Source organism: Bombyx mori, chromosome 8 (genome assembly GCF_030269925.1).
Source record: "Bombyx mori chromosome 8, ASM3026992v2".
NCBI classification, from domain to species: Eukaryota; Metazoa; Arthropoda; class Insecta; order Lepidoptera; family Bombycidae; genus Bombyx; species Bombyx mori.
Window position 1 is genome coordinate 11,206,345 of NC_085114.1, and position 19,589 is coordinate 11,225,933.

Here is a 19,589-nt window from a genome sequence, read left to right on the forward strand (position 1 = left end):
GATTCTGCGAAACACTGCTCTTGCTAGGGTCAGTGTTAGCAACTCTCCGGTTTGAGCCCCGTGAGCTCACCTACACACGTTAGGGTGAAGCTAAAAAAGCCTCTCAAAGCTATCAGCATAGGCACGAAAAAAAAAAAATTAACACACACATATACGGCGTAGGTTATAGTATAAGTAAAATTTACATTGACACATATACTGGAAAATCTATCTAGGAATATATTGTTTCTAGCTTCTAGATTGAATTGCATGTCACAAATATTATACATCTATGCACCTAGATTTGTGGACCACTGAGTTATCGTATAGTTAATAAGTATTTTTTAGAAATAGGGTATTCTTATTCTAATTTTAATAAAAATCGGGATCGGATCACCTAATCTCACCTCAGGTTGTCTACAGAAGAGTGTACTACTTCATTAAGATAACTATCAAGTTCAAACTATTAAGACAAATATCAAGAAAATGGATGCTTTGCGTTACGTAAATAAAAAATCAATTTAAATACCTTAATTTTCGTATTATTTATTCGTTTCCAATGTTTATCACAAGTATTTATGTGTTAAAACAGTGTTTTGATTGTAACAGAACATCGTACTTTCGAATTATAATAGGTAGAACACATTTAAGTTCAATGACTCGGAAACATTTGTTCCTTCGAACATTACGATATTGTTTATTCGTCATATATGTCGCATTATTTTGATAATATGGACAATGCACAAGTAAACAAACGTGACTTCAAACCCCTATCTTCAACTGCAGTAAATGTCACTGATGCTTGTTTATATCATTGATATTTTTAGTTTTGTAAGTCAAGCTTACTATCTACCTAGCGAATAGAACGAAACTTATCATAGGATACATTGAAATATCCAAATATTAACTTGGTTGCCATTCATTATTAGATGAGAGGAATCTTAGAGTTATGTATATAGTTTTCAGTGTCTCGTGTGCCTATTGCAAGTTTTTCAACTTCTCGAACGCGTAAAAGTTAACTCGTAACGATTACGCGATCGAAAAGTAAAAAAACTCGCACTAATCACACTGAACAAACCGTCCAATTGGCGAGACATCGAATTCGAGTGCACCAAAAGGCGGAATAGATAAGCCTAAGACATTCGTTTGCTTCAAATACTTTTTTTTTTCCTACCTAAGCTGATAGCCTTGAGAGGCTATATCAGCGTAACCTTAACTAGTAGGTGAGCTCACGGGGCTCAAACCTGACGACGTTGCTAACACAAACCCTAGCAAGAGCCGTGCTTCGCAGAATCTACCACCGGATCGGAAACGCGACCCACTGAGAAGATCCAGCGAGAAACTCAGTGGGCTGTGTCTGAGGGTTAATTTACTCGTCGAGCCCTTCGTCGCAAGCGACGGGTTCGACGAGAACAATGACCGGCCAAATACATTAGCCAACGATCTACACGTGACCATGGCGCTTCCGCCGCAATGAAATCAGCACTTATGATAACTCAAGATATGTCTATTATAAATATAACGGGGCAGTGATGAACAGTGACGATAGGTAGAAATATTACCCTAACATCCTCCAATAACCTCTTTGTTTAGGTAGTACTTGCTATCCACATATCTTTTATTTATCTATATTTCTGGCATAGATTATATAGGATATTTAAATCGAACTACAGTTTTAGTACGAACGAATATTTTTGCGGCTTTTTTTTTTGTATATTAAGGAAGATGGAGAAAAGAGAGAAGAGAGAAGCCGAGGATCGTGCTCAGTAGCGAGCAATTGGAGAAGCCTATGTCCAGCAGTGGACTGTTATAGGCTGATGATGATGATGATGAAGGAAGATATTAAACAGAACATGAGTCTTTATTTTCGACTTCTTTAAAGAATGTGATTGACGAATATTATCTCAGCGACCACCTAAAGAAAGAGTGTCATCACGGGATCACACAGCCAAGTCGGATTGTATGTTTATTAAGGCATGATTATTGTATGGTAAAACTCTCCATGTTAGGTATCACAACAGGAAGTCCGGATTCAGCTGAGCGATGCCGTCTGATCAACCCAAATACGGATCACTATTCACAATCCACTTAAGAGGGATTCCTTGAAATCCTATCCGTGGAGAGCAAAAGTAAGAAGAGGTTATGTGATTATACCTTATATTCTCGTAAAATATTACAATCCACAATTTATTTATTATCATCATCATAATCGGTTGCTCTTGGCAGAGCAGTCGTGGTCATGTGGAATTCTTGCTTATTAAAGCCTTGACAGATGTTTTCCATAATTTGCGAACCGAAGTCTGGCGCACACACTCGTTAAGTGGGAATTCAGTAAGGTCTTTCACCTCATCAGTCCAGCGCATGGGGATTCATCCACGAGATCTCTTACCGTTGACCCTACCCTGAACAACAAGTTTCTCGATAGACTCTGCTGGCCGTCGTGATACGTGTCCACATTTATTATAATAATGTTTTTATTTAATGAAAAGGATATTGAAGTTTTTTCGGTTTTCGCGAATCGAAGACATAATTAAGACTAGTTTTAAAGATTAATCACGCGTTTTATTTTTCGATGTCATTATATCTAGGGATGAATGGCTATCTGGTTTAAGCGTCTTTGTAATTAAAGGTCCATTTTATTTGGTATTAGCATCAACAGTTCAATGTTATTAATTGAATTTCAATTTAGTTAATTCCATTCAAATAGCTAAAGAAGTTTTTTTGTTATGACATTTTTTCCAAATTTTACACTTTAAATGGCTCTCCTATAACGCAAAGATGTCGCTTAACCCAAACAGCCCTTCGATATTATTTTCGATGTTAGGAATACTGCTCGATTTCCGTGGTGGTCGTCTGTGATCATCAAACCATAAAAGAGGTTGTAATTTTTTTTATTGCTTAGAAGTGTGGACGAGCTCACAGCCCACCTGGTGTTAAGTGGTTACTGGAGCCCATAGACATCCACAAAGTAAATGCGCCACCCATCTTGAGATATAAGTTCTAAGGTCTCAGTATAGTTACAACGGCTGCCCCGCCCTTCAAACCGAAACGCATTACTGCTTCACGGCAGAAATAGGCGGGGGGGTGGTACCTACCCGTGCGGACTCACAAAAGGTCCTACCACCAGAATACGCAGACTTTTAAACAGTCAAGTTTCAACATTATAATATCATGTAAAACACAAAACGAACCTGCACGAAATTGTTAAGTTGGTACAACTCCTTGAGGTGCAGCGGCGTGATCATGGTGGGATTGTACGAAAGCTTCGCCTCCTCGTCGTCCGGATGAAAAAGCTTTAGATGAGCGATGACCGGTGGAAACGTATTCTGCAAATGAATGGCAAATAAAACATTAAATCTTGTCATAGCTGATAGGTTTTCGATTTTCGCCTCGGTCTGGAAACTTCCGTAACGTCCGATAGCTTCATGGTACTTCATTTGTCTAAAAATAGTCATTTGTAAGTTATGGATCCGCTCAAACACGTTTCGTCTGCAACGACCGTCTGTTTTAATTGATTTCGCTCGGACTCAATATGAAATAACAAAATGAAGCTTCTTATGGTGTGGTGGGCGACGACTTGGCTGTACTCCTGGTATTGTTGACGTGTAGGTGGGCCGTATACTGAAAGCCTATAAGGGTAATAAAAAAAAGGAATCCCTACATTACAAACATAATTAATTAACGGTTTCTTACGATTTTTGATTTTTAACTGAAACCGCATGATCACCGATAATTACATTTAAATACTTATTATAATCAAGTTCGAAAGCTATCGTTTTTTTTTATTGCTTAGATGGCTGGACGAGCTCACAGCCCCCCTGATGTTAAGTGGTTACTGGAGCCCATAGACATCTACAACGTAAATGCGCGACCCACCTTGAGACATAAGTTTTAAGGTCTCAGTATAGTTACAACGGCTGCCTCACCCTTCAAACCGAAACGTATTACTATCTACCGTAGTATACCTACTCGTGCGGACTTAAGAGGTCCTACCACCAGTATAACCACAGTGAACTCCAGGATAACGCACCTGGTCTACTTATATCGAGCGAGGTGACTACACTGGTATACGAAATCCGCAGGCAAGTACCAATTGTTCTAATGAAATACGTACTAAACCATGTTCACAAATGACTACCAACATGAAGGAACAGTACCATGTAATAACAATTAAAATCGCAACAAATTAGAGTTTGCGCAATTACTTATACAATTGAGACATTGACAAGTCTCAAGCATTCACGTTTTGTTTTCTATGGGCCTAACCTAACCACTTAGCAAAATGTGAGCCATGAGCTGGCTCACCCGTCTAACTAATAATAATAATATTAAAATACACAAAACTCTTATTCTATTTTTAAGATGTCAAAAAATGACCCTCCCAGAACAACATACGCCACGGTGCATATCAAGAGTGATCCAGAATTCGAATTCCCTGAGGAACCGGTATTCTCTCGAGCATTTTATTTGGCGAAAAGTCCTATAACAACTCTTATGTAATCTTATTCACTCTATATTAATTAATGAGCAGAATTTTAATAAAAATTGTGTTCGTCGCCTTTAAAAGCCACATGAGGTGCTGAAATCAATATTAATACCAACCTTATATTTAATAGCTATATTAATTTTATACTATCAATATCAATACCTCATTAAGAAATATTATCTTAACATCATCTGCTAGTGTTTTTCTGTAAATAAATTAGATATGACCTAATATAGTATATACGCTCAGCTATATAACAATATATGTACTACAAAGTTTTATAATTGAGAGTTACAAAGAGAAAAAAAAACTTTAGGCACCAAGATTATGCTTGCGTTAAAAAAAAAAACATGTTTTTACATAATTCGAATAAAGTGTGCATCTTCAACTATGCTATAATATATGTACTATAAATCTCATATTTGTTCACTGCAAATTCGCTTAAAAAGGGCTATTAAATTTGGATGTAAACATCACATCGATGCGTCCAATGAACACTACTCTAACTCAAAATTTTGAAATTTTCGTTTTTCACGCAAATCGCTTCACTATTTTAAAAGTATTACAAATCATTATTGATGGGGTTCGAAGCAAGAGTAAATCAGCTAGTTACACAAGAAAAAACCATAAATATATCTGCAATAATAAAGATTTTACCAACTTTTTTCGTTTAAACGCTCCTCCTGTAAACCTACGAATTTGGAGTTACTATGTAGTGGTTAAAACGAAAATATTTAATTACCTTTTCAGAGTTGCTAACGTTCTCGACGACCGGTATTCCGAACTGGACGACGTCACCGGAGAACACCTCGTTCGGTTCGTGTTCGTTGCAGCGGTTGTTATTGATGAAAGTGCCATTACTGCTCTTGTTGTCCTAAAAACAGACGCGCGGATGTCGGAGCGATGCGAACCAATGTTTTTGTTTTTTTTTATTATGGCAACATTTCATTTCAACGTGACTTGTTTTTATAAATACAATAAAAAAATAAATAAAAAAAAAGTGCCCTTGTAGGTAGTCGAGCATACGGCCCACCTGATGATCAGTGGTGACCGTCGCCCGTGGACTTCAGCAATGCCAGGGGCAGAGCCAAGCTTCTGCCTCCCGCCTATGCCTATAAATATGCCTATACCTATAAATAATGTCATATTGAATTTTAAAGTGCATCGATTTAATCATTTACATTTAATTAAATAAATATATATCCTTGGAAATTTCAAGTTTTATTCTTGGATGAGCTTTTAAGGCGGTTGTTTGACAAAGAGATATGATTTTTTTTAAGGCTTCACCGATTGAATACCTGAGACCATAGACATCAGCAACGTAAATACTGTCATTCACCTTGAGACCTAAGTTATAAATCTCGGTTCTATAGCACAACAGTTGCCTTATCCTTCAAATCGGAACGCATTACTGCTTCGCGGCAGAAAGAGGCAGAGTAGTGCGGCCTCAGAAGACGCCCTTCCACTAATAAAAATATATTAGAATTGACTTATATCTGACTTCGAACTCATGTCTCCTTTCACGTTATGGAATCTCTGAATTTCCTTAAACGCCTAACTACCGTGTGGACTCGCGGCCGTGAACTCGCTTGAACATTTACAAATCAACGTTCATAAAATGTGTTAATGTTTTATATATAGACGTATTTTCATTATACGCTGCGCTAAATACAAGTCGCAAATGTGTTTTATAATAATAATGTTTAAAACTAATTAATTCATTTTGTAATACAAATTGTCGGACCTGTTGTATATTATCACTATTATACGCTCACGAGAAACTAAGCAACGAGTATTTTATCACCACTTGTAGACAGACTGACAAAAATCCCATCTGATCGTGAGTGATCACTGTCTGATCATGGACATCAGCAAAGCCGAGCCGCTGCCCAAATTTGATATTTGATTATTTCAATATTGTAATATAATTCGCATTCAAAATTTTTTCATCGAATATTAAGGTCAATTTTAAGAGTTTGCTTGACCATGTGTTTTACAAAACTTCGACCGGTTGTGCAAATAATGCATATAAATTAGAATTTTATTCACAATCAAATCTTAACGAAATGTCTTGTTTTTTTTTTGCATATCATAATTAATTTTGTAACATTGAACAAGCGAATTGACTAAGCTTAGACTGTATTCGATTTCTAAATTATATTTTAGTCTCAAAAAGTCAAACATCGTTTTAGACCATAGTATGTATTAACACGTTCAAACATTGACCTTTCGAAAATCGAGGTAATCATCACTTGAAGCCAGGAAGCATTTTATACATATCATCTCCTTTTATAATTGTTAGCCTTCCGCTAGAATCATGCTAATTATATGCATGTTACTATAACTTTACGAAATAAAAGGCCTCTTAGCGTACCGTGAATAATTCAACAATTAGACAATTTTATCGCACAACCAACCGGTCTTGCCATAATATTTTAAACGTCATAATTGACACATTTTACCAACAAAGGCAATGATACAGCAGACACCAGATGGTCAGTGCTGGCCATCGGTTAAGGCGGCAGCTGTATACCTATATCGTATTTTGAAACATAATACGTAACTGGGAGTTTTCTTGACTTCCCCACAAACAAAACTTGATACAAGGCACAGTACAAAGACAAAGTAAATATGTCTATGATTATGTAAGCAACTGCTTGCTTAGATTAAGATAAGCGTTTCTAAAAGCAAATTCCAAAAGGTAATAACTATGATGAAATATAAAACTTACGATCCCACAATTGGGTGAGGTTTAACGTTTTAAAGGCAATAAAATAAGGAATTAATGAAAACATCAACTAACCATACATTATTGAAATGACATGATTAGAATAATTATTGGCCGTGGGCGGAATCAGTGAGAGTAGTCCGTTACAGAACTATAGCACGTATAAGTGGTACAAGGCCCACTCATAATTTCAAATGTAGAATGAATTGATGACTTCAATTTCGTAACGTGCATAACTTTTATGCTATCATAACTGTAACAGTTTTCACAACGTTCGCACAGTCGTGATGTCAAAAGCGAAAATCCTATTGAATTTTTATTGAACTAAACGCGTGGTTGAGCTGACTGACGGATAGGAATTATAGCATGATTCTGGCCCTGGATTCTGTCCTTTAAGCCGTGCAAACAGAGAACAGTACCAATATTTAAAAAAAAAGCAATTGGTACACATTGCACTACTAAGTTAAAGATGTTGTTTACATTCTTACCATATTCCGTATGTGTAATAAAAATAAACAATTAAAGAACAACATGACCAACACTTCTAGAGAATTTAATGTCGAATATGATATTGTAGTTTGTTTTTTTTAGACTTGATTATGTTATTATCACGATCATCAACTTACCACAAGGTAAAAGTGTCCCTTTTCGTAGTACAGTGTGGCATGCTGCCTCGACAGAACCCGACATTCGAATATGGCGTTAGTAGGACTCGCCGCTGCACGGTAGACATTACGTCCAATCTGCAGAATATTCATAAAACAATTAATATAAATAAAATAATTATAAGACAGATTTGTACAATACAAACAGTCGAAACTCTAATTTCCATAGATAATACACATAAACTAAGTTATAGATAAGCAAATCAAGCACTCAACAAAAATGTTTACGGGTGTCGGCCTCTAGATGGCCGATTAGTTTCTCATTGCTTCTATAGATGGCAGTAACATATTACCTATCCTATATTTTATTTTTAATGAAGGATTATGTAAATTTTCAGAAACCACTAATTGATAAAATTTAATCAGTTTGTCTATAACAAATAATGACTTGCATGTTGTTTTTTTTTTCTGTGTTTAGTTTACACAATAATTAAATGTCTTAACTTTAACAACATTTATAAATAAGTACAGGGGTATCCGCTACAAGATGTCGATAGTTTCCATACAAAAAAACTATTTGTCTTAAAGTATCGCAGTTTCCGTCTAAACAAACAAATTTATTATCATAGTGATAATTCCTTTAGAGGCCCGAATCCCAGAAACATTACTATTATAGTATATATTTACTATTAAACTAGTAAACGTTATGTAACTAATTAGATGAGTGGCGTTTGGTTTATAGTTATAAATTAGCTTCGTAATCAATTCATGTTTGCGTTCATGACTCAGATATTAAAACTATTTACTTTAGCGATGCATGTGATGTTATTACACGTTATTATCATACGAGCACATTAAATTATAACGCTGTGGAACAATGAAGTTTAAATGTTTTGTACAATTATAACTTCAAATCAGAAATAGATTCGAAAGAACACTAAATCAGTTGAAAAAAAAAAAAAAAAAAAAAAAAAAAAAAAAAAAAAAACAATTGAATACATTTATGGTACTTATGTTCATAGTTTTCCATTTGTACAATCATTTGAATGTTATAGCATCTTCCTGTATGAGATAAGGAGATACAACAACTTCCTTACTGACGCTGTTAGTTGTACAGATGCGATGTCAGAAATAGTATAATTTGATTTAATTGCCACTGCGCAATTGCCATCTCAAGCACCCGGGGTCACGATGACTCAAGATTCAACGAGTAATTCTTATCTTCTTTATAAATACGATCAGATACAACAAAGAAAACTGCAGAAGGTCTTTGATAGTTTATAAGACGTTTGAAAGAACTTACATGAATCGAATGCAATGCAATAATAACAATTAAAAATGATTCAGTATAATCTTTGTATTCTCAATATCTTTAGTGAAAAATTATGCCAAATGACTACATTTACACTTCGATCTATGTATATGACATTGTGTCGAAAAGGAATCCAAGTTTATACGATATAAGCCAAACAAACAATCCGTGACATCAACCAGGTGAGATAAGGAACCCGTCACAAAGACTATTATTCTTTTACGTCAATTATAATGATCAAAAACTATTATGTGCACAGTTGATAAGTAGACAAATAAACATTATACAAAAATATTCTAATGAAGTATAGAAGAATACGTTCATATGTTTTATTAGAATTTGAGGCATCTGAACAAGTTGGATTTTATGTCAACAGTAGCAGGCAGACAGAACGTCGAGTAGCATACAAAGTAAATTATGGATAAATGCAATGGACGCGACGACAATGGAAATACTAAACAGTTTTTATTCAACGATACCTTTTGAAATTTACTCAAGAGCGTTCTCGCATTCTTAGGATCGTTTTAAAAAAGATCGGGACTGATTACAATGGTATGCGCGTTTGTTAAAGAAGAATAGGAAACAATGCGGACGTTTCGGATTTACCAAACACTTGTTCAATGATCTTTTTTTTTTTTCTATAAATAACAATGTATTAAAAGAAAAGTAGAATATATACTAATGTCGAAATTCATCACTTAACATGTAATTTAATTATATCTTTTAACGTACGTAGAATGAAGACTTGGTTGACTTGTTTTTTTTTTCAACTGCCCATAGCCGCTCACTGCGGCATTTATGTCCCCTTCGAGGTTCGCCACAATTACCGTTCTAGCCCAACCTGCATCCAGCGGATTCCCGCGACCTTTAGCAGGTCGTCCGTCCAGCTCGTAAGAGCCCATTTGTCTACCCTTTTTTTCTTCATCTTATCCCACTAGGTAGGGTCGGCACAGCTAATTTTTCTCTTCCATTCCCTGCTATCAGCCGTCAGCTCAACACTCACTCCTCTCGCTCTCATATCGTCATTCACACACTCCAGCGATGTCTTCTTTTTTATTTCTTAGATAGGTGGACGAGCTTATAGGCCACCTAGTGTTAAGTGGTTACTGGAGCCCATAGACATCTACGACGTAAATGCGCCAATGTAATGCGTAAATGTGTTACTTTGTAAATTTATACAAGGTGTAAGATATCCGTTCTCGACAAGGAAATTATGAAGAATAATAAATACAGAGTTGGATCCGCCCACTGACCTCCCTCTCGAAGTTGGACTTATCTAACCGGACTGTTTGTCCCAGGTATATATTTTTGTCTTCAACAGCAAAAGCAGAGTTACCGACAGTTAGTGAGTTTAACACGGTCATTGAACATGATTGTCGCACATTTTTACGTCGTCGTGGCCTAAAGGATAGTCCGGTGCGTTCGTGTTGAAAGATGCACCGGTGTTCGAATCCCAGGCTGGTACCAATTTTTCTAATGAAATACGTACTCAACAAATGTTCACAATTGACTTCCACCATGAAGGAATAACATCGTGTAATAAAAATCAAACGCGCAAAATTATAATTTGCATAATTACTGGTGGTAGGACCTCTTGTGAGTCCGCCCGGGTAGGTACCACCACTCCGCCTATTTCTGCCGTGAAGCAGTAATGCATTTCAGTTTGAAGAGTGGGGAAGCCGTTGTAACTATACTTGAGACCTTAGAACTTATATCTCAAGGTGGGTGGCGCATTTACGTTGTAGATGTCTATGGGCTCCAATAACCACTTAACACCAGGTGGGCTATGAGCTCATCCACCCATCTAAGCAATAAAAAAAAACCACCGCCACTGGTTAATATTTCATGAACCCACACAATCTAAAGCACAAACTGCCCCATGTGACAGGAGATCGTGAACCCTTCATGGCAATTGTTATTAATTACACTACATTGCATGCAGTGCATTAAATATTGATGAAACCCTAAATTCCTTTTATACCAATCACACTGTTTTTAGTACTTTATAACCTGTTGCAACACCATTATTTTGTATGCTCTTCTGAATTAAAATTGATTTAGACTCGTAATTACATAATTTCAAAGTTAAATATTATTAAAATAATTGGGTGTTTTTAAAATTAGCTATTCATAGTCTGAACTACCATGTAGTATCTGTCTCATGAGGCTTAGAATGTTGACCTCAGCCAGATAATGCAAAAATGTATTGAGCAATTTGTTCATAAGTTTTTATGTCTCTTCAAAAACTACATCATACACATTTATTCCTATTGTTACATACAATTTCAAATGCAGTGTTACATACACTGTGAGAGTACAGAAACAGTAACAGGAATAGTTCTGTTATAATATCAGATAATGATATACTACTGTGTGAGTAAAGTAGCTGAACATTTACAGTGTCAATCTTAGTGATTTTGACTCAAGGCTATCAATGGAAACATTTAAGATTTCAGTTTTTATTCTCCTATACTCTTCAAATTATTAAAAATGCACTAACAATTCAGTTAATTCAAATATAATCTGAATAATTGTTTCAACCTAGCAACCAACCATTGAATGATTTAAAGCATGATATATTAATATCCTAAAAAATTACCTCATTTAGATACATTTTTCAGAGAGATCCCTAGTTTACTTTGATTGATGTTCTCCTTACTAATTAAAAATTAGATCTATACATAATTATTATTTTCATATTTAAAATGATTTGATTATATCAACTGAATTTATTTTGACTGTCAATTTGAAATCAAATATTAAACTACCCTGTTTAAATGTGTCAATGACTTTTAAAACTTCCAATATTTGTAAGGTTTTTTTAATGGGTTTACTATACTATAACTTGATTTTATTTAACATCACATTTGTTTATTTTGTCATTAATTATATACAACAAAATTCTAAATCCAAAATGATAAAAGCCAAAAGTATTTAATCTTAACCATCAGAAAAATAATGTAACTAACATGTTTTATGCCAATCTCATATAGAATACCTACCTTAGACTCTTCTGTTTATCTGATAAAAGATCTTGAATCCATGATAACAGTTATGATCTCAATAACTAAGGAATTGTTTTTTAAGGCATACAAATCTGTACTTTGAACTTTTATACTCAAGACCTGTTTTATGTTAAGTGGTTACCAGAACGACTTTGGGATATAAAGTCGATATCTCAATTGAATAATTGTATTGATTGGTTATATGTAGTCCTTACATAAATATATTACATGATTACAGGCTTACAATACAATCATAATTATGCCATTTAATTAAGATATTGTGAAAATTATTCTTGAACTTACTTAATAAAAAGTACTTAGAAAAAATAGATCAAAAGATATGAACCCCAGCTTAGTCACATTAACCGATAGAAGCACACCTACACCTATGCATCTTCCAAATTAGCCCATAGCTGCTTCTTTAGTGAAATCATACGTAGATATAAGAGAAAAATCTACCTTAGCAACACTCAGAGCAGGAACATGAAAATCAATCGTTTCTGTTAAATGTTACATTGAAACCTTAGATTTTTTCTAAATAGAAAATATAAATCAAACCTGAATTAGTTAAGATTTATTAATGGACTTAATGAATGCATTTAGCCATTCGAATATTTTACACGTAAGTTGTAACAACTAAATCAATAATCCTGTCAAGAATGAATGTAGATAAACTCATACTTACTCTGACTGTTTCATCCACTGTCACATGTCGTTCTTCAAAGGGTAAAGAATTCGCATGAGGCGTTAGGATTGCCCTTGGAACTCCAGCATCTTGCTTTTTCGACTGTTCAGGCACATTTGTCCAGTTGTAATCCATATTCTTTTTAATTGTGTACATTGGTGGTTTCACTTTTTTACTCTTTGCTATCACCATGGCACATTAAGGTCTTCAAAGCCAGCATTCGTGCTTCGTTGAGGCAGATTTACCACAGTAAGTAAACGGCTGATTCCAAGTAATAATCACTTGTTATTAGGTGAAAGGTGACAACATTTAAACACTGCCATTTTGGTGGATATGTTTAAAGCAATCTCTAAAAGCAATACTTCTTGAAGTTGTAAATACCATAGCAATTATGCAAACATCTTTATTTATGAAACTTGATTCCTTTCCTTTTCGTTTCGACCACACGACAGCACTTCAACATTCCAATTAAATTTGTTACACAAAATACAGCACTCGATATAAACGCGAATAAATAAAACAGACTGGGTATTGATGTCCGATTTAATACAATTACTAAAAATTATCCTCTCCTATAAGCAAGGCGTTTTTCTAAATTATGGTTTGAATGAGGAACTTACGAAATGGGCGAATAAATCGGTCATTTGTTTTGTTGAACTAGGAAGACCGAATTAATTTAATCGATTCTACGCTTTTCAAAGAGACTGATGATCATAAAAATCATTCGCTACAGCCTAGTCGATGTCGTAGGGGTTTAAAATATTAAATATCACCTGATATTATTTTTCACTATGATCATTATTAACAATTCCGCAATATGTGTGTGTGAACTTTAAATCATTTTCGGTCTATTCGATGATTAGCAAGCGAAGTAAATTGTCCCTTCGTAATAAAGTGACACTCTACAAATTCAAAACTTGCATACGCCCGGTCAGGACCTATGCAAGTGTGGGGTTCGCTCACGCGGCCCGCATTAATTTGAAACCCTTTCAAGTTATTCAATCCCGTTTTTGCAGGATAGCCGTTAGGTTGGAGTACCGTGGTTCATGAGGAACGTGGATTTCCATAATGACCTGGAGCTTGACTCCATCAGTAAGTATATTCAGTCGGCATTGGTGCGCCATTTTAAGAAGGCGGCACGACACGAAAACCCTCTTGTCGTGGCCGCCGGAAATTACATATACGATGCTGCGGATCAAATGGTAAGCAATCGACGTCGCTCTAAACACGTCATATTGGATCCTCCCGATCCACTAACGGTGCTTTTAAGTACTTCAAGCACCGGTCGCCGTTCTAGTCGAATCCGTCGGTTCCGACGAAGGGTTCGGCGAGTAAACTGTCCCATAGACACAGCTAAGTTTCTCTCAGTGGGTCGCATTTCCGATCCGGTGGTAGATTCTGCGAAGCCCTGCTCTTGCTGGGGCCAGTGCTAGACACGCCTCCTAGTTTGAGCCCCGAGAGCTCACCCACACATTCGGGTTACGCTGATCTAGCCTCTCAAGGCTATCAGCTTAATTAAGAATAAATAAATCATTTTCGGTTTTAGCTTTTTAAGTTATTGAATCTTTCACTAAATTATTTTAAAATACGTTTCCTTGGGTAATATCAAGTATGTTTAATGTGTAATATATTTATGTAGTTAGATTATGATAAACCATCATCATGTATTTAAAAAAAACAAAATAGTTACCTCTACTATTTTATCTGCATAGATTAAAGGATAGATAGTAAGATTTTAAAATTTGCTATTATTCTTTGAAGTAAATATTTCGTCAAGTATATTGTTTTTATATGGTTGTTCCGCCTTTCAAGCTACAATTCATGACTGATTCATACGGTCGTCTGATAGCAATACTAACGCAGATAAACACGTTACAGGTTTGATTTCATACTGAGATGTTGGGCATGGACATAATCGCAACATTAAACGATTACACTGAGCACCTGTTCATTTTGCCTAGTATGCCTAATTTACATAATTTTATCTATTAAATGAACAGTTTTCGAAAATTCGATATTTGACAGAGCATTTATTAATTTCTACTACAATAACATAATCAAAACGATGAAAACAGCACATAAAGCAACTAAATTATAAATGAGCTGAAGTATGGGCTCAATTTTGCTCAAGGTTCAAGTGACATGTGGGATCATTCATCAATTATGTTCGCTTTTCGATTTCGGAATATTTACGTGTATGTGAAACATATTCAGAAAGTTAAACTACTAGATTTACTAATGCATTTAAATTAATTACTGTGTTTGGAAAATGTGTGGAGTTTTTGCGTGTATTGTGTTATCATATAATCACTGTAATATATATAATACAACAACTTAGGTTAAAATAAAACTTTTGAAATGGGTCATTAAATTTTTCTGACTATATTTTTTTATAGCAACATTACTTCAAATTGTCAAAAATGACGTTACACAAGATGGCGGGTTGCTAGTTTCGATTTTGTCTTTAGGGTGCAAATAAAATTACTTTGCCAGCTTACAAAATACAAAAATCGAAACTGATGTTAAATTAGTTCATTCAGTTCATTCAGTCACAGAGTTGGTAGGATTTTGACGAAAACCATTGCATTTGCGTGCAACGAAAACGGTTTTCTGCCTCGAGTCTTGTGTGAAGTGCGTTTACTGTGTGTGTTAAATCAAATAAAATTAAACTGTAGTGTAAAAGCAAGTGATTTTTTGTGTTCTGTAAGTATTAATATTTACCACTAACGATTTCTAATTAGAACAGTTGTGTTTCATTATAGAGTGGAAATCCTGTACCACGACAGACGTTCAATATGGCCGTTCTTATGATTATTTTGCGACTATTTAGCAATGTCTTGAAGCAATGAATACTTTGTAAATGGCCATTCATATAAATACATATTCGTAGTTTATTCAGATATTACGTTCGACAAAGCGTAGTTGATGTGGCAATTGACAGCAATCCGCTGGTTTTGACATTTGATTTCTGACTCATTTTGCAGTTTATCCCTGTGTAATTTCAAATGCAGAATTTGTTTTGCGCATTTAAAAGCTAAATCATTACGAAACTGATTAGGAAAATAAAATACATTACAGTGTTATACCAACTTTAGCTTTTATTCTTGTACTCTTTAAATTTATTTAAATACAGGATTAGGATTACAATTTTAAAGTCTGAACATATCCAATAAACAGAGTTGAGGTAATGCCAGGGTTATGCTCATTTCAATATTATATACATAGACTTAAAAATGTTTGCGATGACATGAAATTTTGTTTATCGGTAAAATATTAAAATAAATAATACCTCTTGACAAACTAAGAGTATTAAATTGATTGTTTTAAAGTTTAAACTATAAATGAAAGAATACAAGAATACAATTGTTATGAAACAATAATTTACATATAGGTACTTAAAAACACTTGGGTTTTATGTTTTTATTGCAAATTAAGGTGTTTATGGAATACCAAATACACATCATTATTTATAATATCTGTAAATCTACAATGTTAACCAAGTCATACAAAACAATCATTTTTAATAAACCATCTTTTCATTCTCTGGTTAAAGTAATAAAAAGGTTGTACTGTGAATGATCCTTGATGAATGCTTTTTTTAAATAGAAATATAACATTAAAAATGTTTTACAAAATCTTAAATTGAATATAATTTCTTTGGTGAAAAATATGTCAAATTATTCTATTATAATTTATAATGTATAAAGATTAAAGATGTAGGTCAATTGCATAAAATCATTTTAGAAAAGCAAATTCAATCAAAAGTTTCAGTATAACAATCTTAGAAACTTTTACAAAAAAATAGCTACCATTGTCCTGTGTTAAAAATAACAGTAATACATTTAGTATGGGACAAGTAAAGATTCCCTGTGATGTCAATAAAGAATTGTAATGCATAGAGAGATGTAAAGAGCAAAATAAGCATAGTAATTATAATTTGACATTGTGATTGACCTTAGGGAGAGGAATATAAAAACATATGACCAAGGCGAGAAGACCTAGTTTTAGCCTAATCTATCCACCCACTTTAAAACAATAGTTCTAAGCTCTCAGTTTTTACAGTACAGCGGCTGCCCCACTCTTCAATCTGAAACACATTGCTGCTTTATGGCAGAAATAGGCATTGCAGTGGTATCTAAAATCTTAATTCATTATGTTTGGCTACAGGTGTGATAATGGCAACGGAATTTCCGCCGTCGCCCGCGTGAACAAGTAAGACTCTAGAGCAGTGAACCTCACGTGCGAGCCGCCTCAAGCATCAACCGACCACAATGAAAATGGTGTTGTCACAACGGCAACGAGAGGAGCTGTGAGTATATAGCAAATTTGTCACAAAATATAGGCTTGTACTTGCGATCCTGTCTTCGAAGCCAAACAATAATAATACTATTCTTAACAGCAACAATCGAATAAGGTGTTTTCATAGATTTTCTCGAATTGTACCTCTGATCCTGCGGACTGAATGGAAAGCAGTCGACGTCCCCCATAACACATCATTTCCGATCCTCCCGATCCACTAATGGTGCTTTTAGGTCCCCGAGCACCGGTCATCGTTCTCGTCGAACCCGTCGCTTGCGACGCAGGGCTCGGCGAGTAAATTAACCCACAGACACAACCCACTGAGTTTTTCGCCGGATCTTCTCAGTGAGTCGTGTTTCCGATCCGGTGGTAGATTCTGTGAAGCACGGCTCTTGCTAGGGTTCGTATTAGCAACGTCGTCAGGTTTGAGCCCGTGAGCTCACCTGCTAATTCGGCGAATCTAGAATAACCCCTCGAGGTTACTGGATATGGCAGAAAAAAAATTATCGGATTGTGCTCTAAATTAAAACTGCTTATCTTTATCTTATTAACCTTAGATGATGCAAGAATATTTTCGAATGATAGAAGCCTTTTCTACTGAAAGACCTCAAAACAAACGGAAAAAATGATGGCCCTAAATAACCTAAAAAAAACTTTTTTCAATTTCAACAACAAAAGTCATAATCAAAACTACATTTACAGTTTAATCTTTTGTCCGTGGTCACGAAAATTGTAAAGTATTCGAATAATCGGAAATAATAAATTTAAAATGACAATTGCAAGATTAATCCGTAAAAGTAGTCATAATAAATCTTAAATTATATCTCTCAAAATAATCTTAGATCTCAAATTATAACTTAAAACTAAAACTGAACGCGTGACAGCCAAAGTGTTCTCCTTAAAGATTCACATGACTTAATAAATTTATAAATTATTTTCGCGTTATTAACGTCAATTTACTTTAAGCTCCGTGTAATCGGAAATACTACAAGTTTCAAAATTAAATGCTACTTGCAATCAAATCTAACACAGAGTGAATAGGTATTAAAAATATCTATTTCTGAACAATTTAAACAGTGTGAAATAATAATTTGCGTATCAATGAAAGCCATATCAACTGAATACGTCAAATGCAATATGAAGTCTTCCTAAAATATAGAAAATTTCCAACTAAAATACAGAAAACAGAAAAAAAACAAATTTGTTGTAAACTTTTTGCTAAATGAGGGTGAAAGAAAAATGAACAACGTAACCCGGCGGTAGGTTTTAAAAACATAATTTTACAAAAAATAAAAATAAAATAATTGCGACGGTTACTGTTATTTTCGCATAAGATGGTGATACTTTCACAAAAAGATGCGGATGTAGAGTATAAAATTATTTGCGGTAAACGTCCTTGTACCGTACTGATTCACTAAGAAAATAATGCACAGATTTTTTTTTTTATTTGTCCGACTTCTCCCAAACAGCAGGAGCCATAAAAAAGTATATTAGAAATAAATAAAACGCATTTTGAAAAACGCATCATTGATAAAATTATGATTTATCGTTACTAGACTTTCGAAATCACTTTATAGTGATCATATCAGCAAATAAAAACAATCCTTACTTAGTAAGAATATGGCAATTTTTTTTATAAATGACTGGCTCTTTCTTCAAATTAATAGCTCACTTGCATATTAATATACTTTCTTTATGCGTGTTTCATTAAAATATCATGTTAGTTGTTGTAGTTAATTGGAAAAGAAATCGTTATAGGAAGGGTGAACAGGTAAACGCCCGAAGCTATGGTGCTTTAGAAGCCATGTTGTGTACCTGCCGACCTTTTGAAAGTGACAGTTGGTCTCGAACCGAGGTGTCGTTGACCTCGCAGAGCCACCGGCGCCTGCCGTTGATAACAATTGTAATCCTTGCTTTTAGCGTTAGCTACCTAGATACCAAAAAAGCAATATGTTTCACACAATATAAATAACACAATAACCACGACTTCTCATGATACCGATTGATTTCTTTATTTTAATATATAAACCGATAGCGCTATCGGTCTATCTAGATTAAAATAAAGATATTAAAAGTGTAATGATTACTGTCGGAACTCATAAAATGGATAAATAAAGCACTAATTTTAAACTCGAGTCTACTAACGGTTTTTATTATGACTACGACTTTTGCAAGACCACTTGTACTACAATTAGCTTTATTAAAACAGTAAGTCACGAATCTATTATAACTGTATTCGGGTTCTTTGATGCTTCAAAATAAATATTTTTATAACAATTCTGATTGTATTGTGCCGACCGTGAACTCATGACCTAAAATTCCCTAATGCTCCTTTACCCTTTGAATTCGCCTCGCCTGAAGTGAAAGGAAATGTCCATTTCGCAGGTACCTCCATTCAGAGCGTGGTCACGTTTTTCACACGCTATTGTTATACAAGTGCAAACAGATGATTGTAAATGTCTACATGATTATGTAACAACACTATAAAAA

General features: G+C 34.7%; 2 protein-coding genes across 6 annotated transcripts in view; one reads left to right on the forward strand and one right to left on the reverse strand.

Annotated features, from left to right (window-relative positions):
- LOC101737124 (sarcolemmal membrane-associated protein) overlaps positions 1-13,485 on the reverse strand; it is a 32,523-nt gene extending 19,038 nt beyond the window's left edge. For 2 of the 3 annotated variants that reach the window (XM_021351890.3, XM_004932245.5), the window contains exons 1-4: positions 12,801-13,485; positions 7,820-7,936; positions 5,208-5,339; positions 3,171-3,305 (exon numbers count right to left, since the gene is read on the reverse strand). In XM_021351890.3, the coding sequence (XP_021207565.1) occupies positions 3,171-3,305; positions 5,208-5,339; positions 7,820-7,936; positions 12,801-12,992 (576 nt within the window). In that variant the 5' untranslated portion in view covers positions 12,993-13,485. Of the gene's footprint in view, positions 1-3,170; positions 3,306-5,207; positions 5,340-7,819; positions 7,937-11,709; positions 11,843-12,800 lie in introns of those variants that run through there. The other variant, XM_038012472.2, reaches the window with a different exon arrangement.
- Positions 13,486-15,221: 1,736 nt separating this feature from the next.
- LOC101736689 (lissencephaly-1 homolog) overlaps positions 15,222-19,589 on the forward strand; it is a 28,845-nt gene continuing 24,477 nt past the window's right edge. The window contains exons 1-2 of one of the 3 annotated variants that reach the window (XM_038012362.2): positions 15,222-15,503; positions 16,968-17,109. In XM_038012362.2, coding sequence (XP_037868290.1) covers positions 17,072-17,109 — 38 coding nt within the window. In that variant the 5' untranslated portion in view covers positions 15,222-15,503; positions 16,968-17,071. The remainder of the gene's footprint in view (positions 15,504-16,967; positions 17,110-19,589) is intronic. The other 2 variants (XM_038012363.1, XM_062669768.1) reach the window with 2 other exon arrangements.